The sequence below is a fragment of the Oreochromis niloticus genome, linkage group LG19, assembly GCF_001858045.2.
Source record: "Oreochromis niloticus isolate F11D_XX linkage group LG19, O_niloticus_UMD_NMBU, whole genome shotgun sequence".
NCBI classification, from domain to species: Eukaryota; Metazoa; Chordata; class Actinopteri; order Cichliformes; family Cichlidae; genus Oreochromis; species Oreochromis niloticus.
This window is the reverse complement of record NC_031983.2, coordinates 23092571-23100179: the sequence shown is the minus strand read 5'-3', so window position 1 is coordinate 23100179 and position 7609 is coordinate 23092571. Positions and strand designations below refer to the sequence as shown.

General features: G+C 39.4%; 1 protein-coding gene across 1 annotated transcript; it reads right to left on the bottom strand.

Annotated features, from left to right (window-relative positions):
* Positions 1 to 516: 516 nt before the first annotated feature.
* Positions 517 to 5752, bottom strand: odc1 (ornithine decarboxylase 1). Its single transcript, XM_003445449.5, has 11 exons — positions 5606 to 5752; positions 4662 to 4810; positions 4307 to 4444; positions 4024 to 4197; positions 3706 to 3878; positions 3411 to 3627; positions 3242 to 3325; positions 2963 to 3125; positions 2755 to 2870; positions 2458 to 2672; positions 517 to 2364 (listed from the first exon to the last, which is right to left on the bottom strand). The coding sequence occupies exons 3-11, from the start codon at positions 4406 to 4408 to the stop codon at positions 2226 to 2228; spliced, it is 1383 nt and encodes a 460-aa protein (XP_003445497.1). The 5' UTR covers positions 4409 to 4444; positions 4662 to 4810; positions 5606 to 5752; the 3' UTR covers positions 517 to 2225.
* Positions 5753 to 7609: the final 1857 nt, after the last annotated feature.

Here is a 7609-nt window from a genome sequence, read left to right as displayed (position 1 = left end):
GACAAATATGCAAAGAACTAAGAAAACAAAAGACCATATTCCAGGCCCAGCAGCTCGTAAACTTGCATACGTGTTGGTCCAAAGTAGGAGGGCCGTAGCTGATTTAAAATCTGTCCTAAATCAAGTTGTGGTGACCCCTTAGGAATTAACAGTGTAATTGAAATTTTGCTCTGTTAAATTTCTAAAATATAGATACATTTTTGGAATATAAAAGATATATCTATATATGTATATATGTATATATATATATATATATATATATATATATTAGTCCAACTGTGGTATATAAAAATCCTACAAAATAAAAATGACCAACTTCCAGAAAAAGACATTCTTGACTCATACTGTTAAACTGGTAGGTGGCTAGGGGGCAGTGGAGCTTCGGGGATCATCCTCTAACTGCATACAGTTAATAAGAGCAATGATAAAGTTACACTATTTTCCCCCCCTCAGCCACTAAATGGTTTTTAATTTATCGCTGTGCAAAAGGAGAAGAAAAAGACAAACACAATAGTCTCTGCACCTGGTAATTTATTTATTTAAAAAAATACAAAACTTCAGTTTCCATAGGAAAGCGTTATGAATATGCATTCCCATCTCTTTCATATCCATTTCAAATGTATAGTTAAAACACTGCTTCTGCTTATCAATGAGATGACTGGACAACAAATTACATATATTTGGAAAAAAAAAAAAAGAAGAGAGAGGAGAGGGGCAGTCTGCTTTGAGTCCCTGTGCTCGAGTGTTAATCTTTAAGATTGTTGTTGGCTTCCGGCAGTCTCTGTAATGTCTGTTTTGTGTGTGTGTGTGTGTGTGTGTGTATGAAGTGAGAACTATTTAAAATTCATATAGGAAATACATATTCTAATTGAAATCTGCTTTGATAGAACAAGCACTAAATAACTGCTGACAAATAAATAAGCTTTGTCATCTTGAGGATTAACACTCTTGTGGTGGTGGGTGGCATGTTCTGTATAGAAGTGGAGATCATGGAAACGTTAAATAATATAGCAGCCACTTTTGAGGAATTAAAAAAAAAAAAAAAAAAAATCACACACCATTGTGCCTCTGTGAAAGTTACCAGCTGAGGATGTTACTTCAGCTGTGGACAGGACAGCAGTTTAACAAAAGGGTGCACATTCCCTGACATCTTATAAATATAATAAATAAATGAGAACTTGATATTGAATACCAAAAATCCAGAGATTGTATTTGAGTACTACAGAAAGAAAGGCTATCAGAGGGCTCACTCTAGGATAAATTTCCCCCAGTTAACCCCACAAAAGGATATAAAATATAATTACCACACAAAACAAAGCCAACCCTCTGGATCTTTAATAAACCTGCCTTCTTACACTGTGCTGTCAAGTCTGCTCAAAAATCTGTTTCCAAATCAGGTTCTAGTGCTGCAAGTCCATACAAATTCCATCCCTATTCCAGTTTAAATAGTTTCATTGTGAACTACAGTACTCAAGTGCTTACAGACTCTGCCGGGAAACCTACAGCAGCAAATTCAAGTACAGAGCTTCTCACTGTACCTGGAACCCACAGAAACACAGAGTGTGATTCAGCCTCATTTCATTCAGGGTTGATCTCGAGCTTCCATAAAGAACTGAAATTTCTGCGACACATCCCTCTCATTCTGTCAAGTAACTGGCCTGGAAAAGTTCATACAGTGCTTAAAAAGTTTAGAGCACCATCCAGTGGAAGGTTTATGCCACAGCTGCCCTAATTAACAGTAGTGCAAGTACCAAAGATCATTTGTTTCTGTAATGTTTAATCTACCAGTATGCTGTTTAATTAAAATATTTAATGCCAAGAGGTAATTATTGCCATCATGGAGAAGAGGGGGGAAAAAAAAAAAACAAACAAAAAAAACCAAAAAAAAAAAAAAAACCCTATACTGTTAAAATGCCAAATGTCATTCACTTGAATTCCTGAACAGAAAGGTTTCAGTGGTTGAATATTAGGCTTGACTACCTCGGACTCAGAAAATTCCACTGTGCCAGTCTCTGCCTGATAAATGTGACAGAGTTAAGATCTGTGTTTTCTTTGTTTTTTTTTGTTGTTGTTGTTTTTTGTTTTTTTTTTTTATGACTAGTGGTGTGATAAATTTGTTAAGCACTGTACATTTTAGGTAACAGGGAAGAAAAACAAAACAAAACCCTTATACATAGAACCCTTGTCCATAAACTGATGCTAAATGTGACAAACATACTGCATATTTAAATCACATGGGCCTGGCAAGGCTTAGCAGGCAGATCCAAGCTGCTCTCTCTGCCACAGCAGGCAGGCACTTCAATCAGGTATGACTCTTCTGCAGGTGCTGGGATGCCCTGCGAACAGATCTGCTGCACGAGTTGCCTGAAAGACAATAAGAAAGGTTCCCTTAAAGATGCAAAATTTCCTCTTATGTATCATTTAACCACACTTTGAGCCCCTGTGACATCGACTCACCAGGTAGGACGTGACATGACGTAGTGAATGTCGGGTCTCTGGAAGCCGTTGAAGGTGGAGGAGGCTGCCACTGTGTAGGCGCCCATGTTCTCAAACACCAACCAGTCGCCCACCTGCATGTCAGGCAGGCTACACTGCTCGACAATGCGGTCCAGACCATCACATGTTGGGCCCCAGATGCTGCAGGGGTACATCACTTCATCTGGCTTTGGCTTCTAAAACAGGAATATGGACGTGTCACACACGTTTCACCTTTTTTTTTTAATATTTAAAGATGAACTAATGCCTTTTATGTACCTTATGCAGGGTTGGCAGACAGTGAGCATGGTCATAAAGAATGCAATTGAAAGATCCATACACGCCATCGTTGACATAGTACATCAGAGTCCTGTCACTGGTCCCCTCATCTTCCTCTATGGGGGCAAAATTCATGTCATGACATCAGTATAAACCGTAAGAAACAGATTAGAAAACATGATCTTAGTTGAAAAAGCACAATCTTTACCATCAGAGGCAAACTCCTCATCCATGATGACTTTCTTGGCAATGATATTCACAACCAGCGTGTAAGCAGAGGCCACATAGAAGCGCCCTGGCTCAGCAATTATGTTAACACCACAGTCAACAGGAAAATACTTATCCAGGGCCGGGTTGATTACTCCTGTGATCTAAAAGAAGTAGCCACATCTGCATGTTAGACTTCAACATTTTCTCAATCATGACATTTAAAACATTTCGTATGCATGAATGTGGCCGATTCCATTTATTATAATACCGCAGTTACCTCTTCAAATTTAAGCTCTGTATTGTCTGACCCAGGGAAACCACCTCCAATGTCCAGGAGATCCATGTTGAAGCCCAACTCAGCCTAGAGTTCACAACAGACAGAGTTTAGCTGGCTCTATAAAAATCCACATAATTGCAGCTGTGTGTGCATTTCAGTCAAAACTTACCCCTGTATCAAACACACAGCGTGCATCTGCGATAGCCTGAGTATAGGTTTCTGGGTCGGTGCAGCCACTGCCAACATGGAAGCTGACACCAATCACATCAAGCCCCAGCTCTTTGGCACGCTCCAAGAGACCTCGACAAGCTTTGAGAGGGGCCCCAAACTTCACGCTCAGACGACAAACTGCCTTCGAGTCATCTGTGGCAATACGGAGAACCAACCTGAACACAAGGAGTTAACAAGTGAGAAATAATTAAACAACAACAAAGACTTTTTGTTGGAGACAGAAAAGTTCTTACTTGGCATTGTCATGGCAGCGCGCCACCTTCATGAGTTCCACCTCACTATCAAAGGTCATCATCTGGACCCCGTGGGCAGAGGCATATTTTATCTGAGAAACCTGCTTGCAGGGGTTGGCATAGATTATTCTGCTTGGATCCACTCCCAGAGACTGAACCAGCTGAATCTCCGTCTAGAGGGCAGCAAAGCCAACAATGAGACAAAGTGCCAACTTAAAAATACAAGCTGCCAATGCAATTTCAGCTAATCTTCAGGAGTGCTTTGTACTGCATTGTTGTGAGATCATCTAATGCTATGAAAGCAGTTTCAAAGCCTACCTTGCTTGCACAGTCGAAGCCTGTTCCGAGGGTCGCCAGTGTCATCACCACAGCCCGACTGTCGTTGCATTTGACAGCATAGAAAGGTCTAACACGAGGCAAGGCCCGGGCCCAGCGCAGGTGCTTCTTTACCACGTCCCCCAAGTCACAGACATAGAAGGCATCCCTATCATCCTGTAACAGGTGAAAAAAAAGAAAAGAAAAATTCAATACATGATCAATGACACAACAAACCAGCGGTACTTATAATATTAGTACATCAGTACCAGCACAGGATGCTTACCGTCATGGACGACTCATTGATCTTCTGCTCAACAATGTCACGAGCAGAGAAACCCTCATCGAGGAAAGACAAGTCAAAGTCAGTGGGCGTGGCAGTGTTCATGATTGCAAGGAGTTCTTTAGACTGGTCACTGATGAACTGGAAAAAAGAAGCCATACTCAGATTACATGCCACTTTGAGAACACCATGTCCTCTGTGTTTTCAGTTACTAAAGTCCCCTTCATATCCCACAGATGAGTAATTCTCAAAGCACCAAGTGAACGGGTATTTTTGTTACCGTATTATCTGAAAGTCATGCCCAGATGACAGTGCAGTGTTAAATCAAGTTTCAAACAACCAGTTATGGGACACTTACTTGGATATGAAAGAAATGGAATTTGGTGTTGCTGTCACTCAGGTGCAAAGAAGCCAAGGTGGCTCACCAGTGAAGTTAAACCCTTTCAAATAAGACTCAAGGCCAGGGCCTGCTGAGTAGCCAGTGTGTGATTTCCTTGAGTGAAGATTCTGCAAATAGGAGCAGTTGACATTTTAACAAAAAGCCCATCAATTAAATTATGACACTTAATTTAACACAAGTTTACCAGTTACTCTATTAAAACTAGCATTTCTGAGACTTCAGGCATGTTTAAAATACACGCATTGAACTTTAGTCTCTAATGGCACTGGGTTTCATAACGCAAGACATTTGCACAGGAAAAAGTCATTCAAAGAACAGAGTGTCCCACCTATTCCAGAATTTACCCAATTACAAAAACGTTTCTCTTCTAAGTTACATGAAGAGCACAAAAAGTAGCCAATCAGCGACTAACATTGAACGCCGACGTCACTACACCGGTTCCGCTTAGACACATTTATGCCATGAGGCAATTTTTGGTTACCATTATCTAACGCGCTTTGTCAAATGAATAACAGACAAGACAGTTTAACTTTACCCACCTAAAGTCACGCAACCAAACATACAGGACCCCAAAAACATCCATCACAAGCCAACCTCTAGGCGGGTACTTTTATTGTTCACGCACACACAAAAAAGGATAATGCTAACAAGCTAACCACCCCCATCTGTTTCACCGGCCACGTAGTGCTGTTTGGTAACACTCCACGATCCACAGCGACACAGTTTTGAATTAAACCAACATTTCAATTAATATAAGAACGTATGAATATATAACATGTTAAAACTGTTCTTGTGTTCACGAATGCCATTAAGTGCCACTTAATGCCAGATAACGAGTATTTAGTCAAAGAAAAAAAAAAGACTTCGATTGAAGGATAATTTACCAAAAAATCCTTACTTACCTTAAAAAGCATTTACAAAGAGTTTGTCCATTAGACCCAAAAGCTGGGATAAAAAAGAAATAATGCAGTTCCCCTTTACGACGGAAACCGTTGCCAGAAGTGCAACCTCTCAAACACGGATGGAACTGAGTGTAAGCCGGTACAAGAGCCCGGCAGTATTTATAGAGCGCGCGTTACCGCGGCAACGCAGCCAGCTGGAACCGGCCTCGCATCCACATAGGAACCGGTTTAGTCTTGTCCCCTTCATCCACATGGTGGGAAAGACAAACCTGGTTTATGACACACACATCATTAACAAAGGTAACTAAAGCTTTTGTAATAGTGTGCATATATGCGATCTATTAAATAACCTCTCCATGAGACATTAAAAACAAAACACACAACCAGGGAAAACTATAGAGGTAAATTAATTCTTATATAGATTTAGACACAAGACACAATAGATTTGAATTAAACCTCGAATTTAAATTTACTGGATCGTTCCACATAAAATATGTCAAATCTGGGGGAAAACAAACAACCTCATCAGAAGCAGCTGTTTTGCTTGTTTGTTTTGTACAACAATTTAGTAATTTCTTTTATGAAGCCGTTCAAAATGTTCATATTTTACAAGTTTCAGGACCTCAGAGTATATTGCAGTGTGTCAAAACGTGGCACATTGTAACCCTCCATTTATTTTATTTCTATGTTATTATTTGTTTACAGCACTTTCAGTCCCAAATAACTTATGAGGTACAGTGCTTGAAATCTTCAGGGTTAAAATCTATATTTAAGCTCTGTTAGAAAGTGCAACCAAATCAATTTTACAACTAGTCCAAAGGCAAATTCTAATTTTTTGTTCAGCATGATTTTTTCTTAACTCTGAGCATCAATTGCATGGTATAGATCACAGTTTAAGCAGCAAATTGAATGTTCTACAGTAACCCATGTTTTTTAATGATTCCCATAATGATTTACTGGAGAGAAAAAAGAGTAAACGTTCAAGTGTCATATCACTACATGAGATAAGTGGCTGGTCAAAACAAGTTATAGCATTTAAAAGGTCTCCTTTTTACCTGCTTTGTTATAACCGGTTTATATTTAGCCATGATTCATTCTGTGCCAAAGAAATGTTTTTAATAAAGTGAAAAGGACTTTGGCATCATCATGACATGTAAATGTTTTAGAAGACTTTTTGGAAGAGTCCCTACTAGAAGAAAGCCTTGTAACACCTTCAGGGCCCAGAGAGCATAGGCCAAAGACAGTATAACTGACGGATGTAGATTTGAGGTCTTAAAAGTGACGCCTTAAATCTGTATTAATTTTACTGGCAGGCAGTGGGCGAATCATCTTGTTCCAAAAGATTTTCAGTTGTAAAAGAAACAAATCTTCCGCTCTCTTCATCTTTGAGCTAGGTAAACAATTTTCTGATGACTTTTTGGGTTCAATCACTAATATTAGGTCATGTTGACTAAAACATGCTTTTAATTTTGTAAATTATAGTCCATCAAAGCAGGATAAACCTGGGTGTACTCACTGGTTGACAATTGTAAAATTGTTAGCCATTAAGGTTTTAAAGTGCTAATGTAGCAAGCTGGTATTTAAAAAAACTTTTAAATCTTTGGGGGGGTTTTTATTAAAAATGGGGAATGAATAACAATAAAAGCAAAATAAACAAATCCACTCGCATCATCCCTTAACTGTTAATGTTATTATTAGTTATAAGGCAAGCTAGGCCGATGAGTTACTGATCTTCTGTGTCTAATATACTAATAAACTGATACTGGGAGATACTAATATATTCTTGGCATATATCGTACACTGGATTTTGTGTTAATCCCAGAGATGCTCATTTATGCTGCCAGACTGCAGAAGTGTGTTGTGTCTCATTGGCAGCACAATCTCAGACCGTGACCTGACAGCAGTCTGCTTAGTCGCACTCTGACGTCCTGACCTGTATAATGAGATTAAAGGAGATCACAGGATGACTCAGAAGTGTCAACACAAGCACAGATGCCAGAGCAG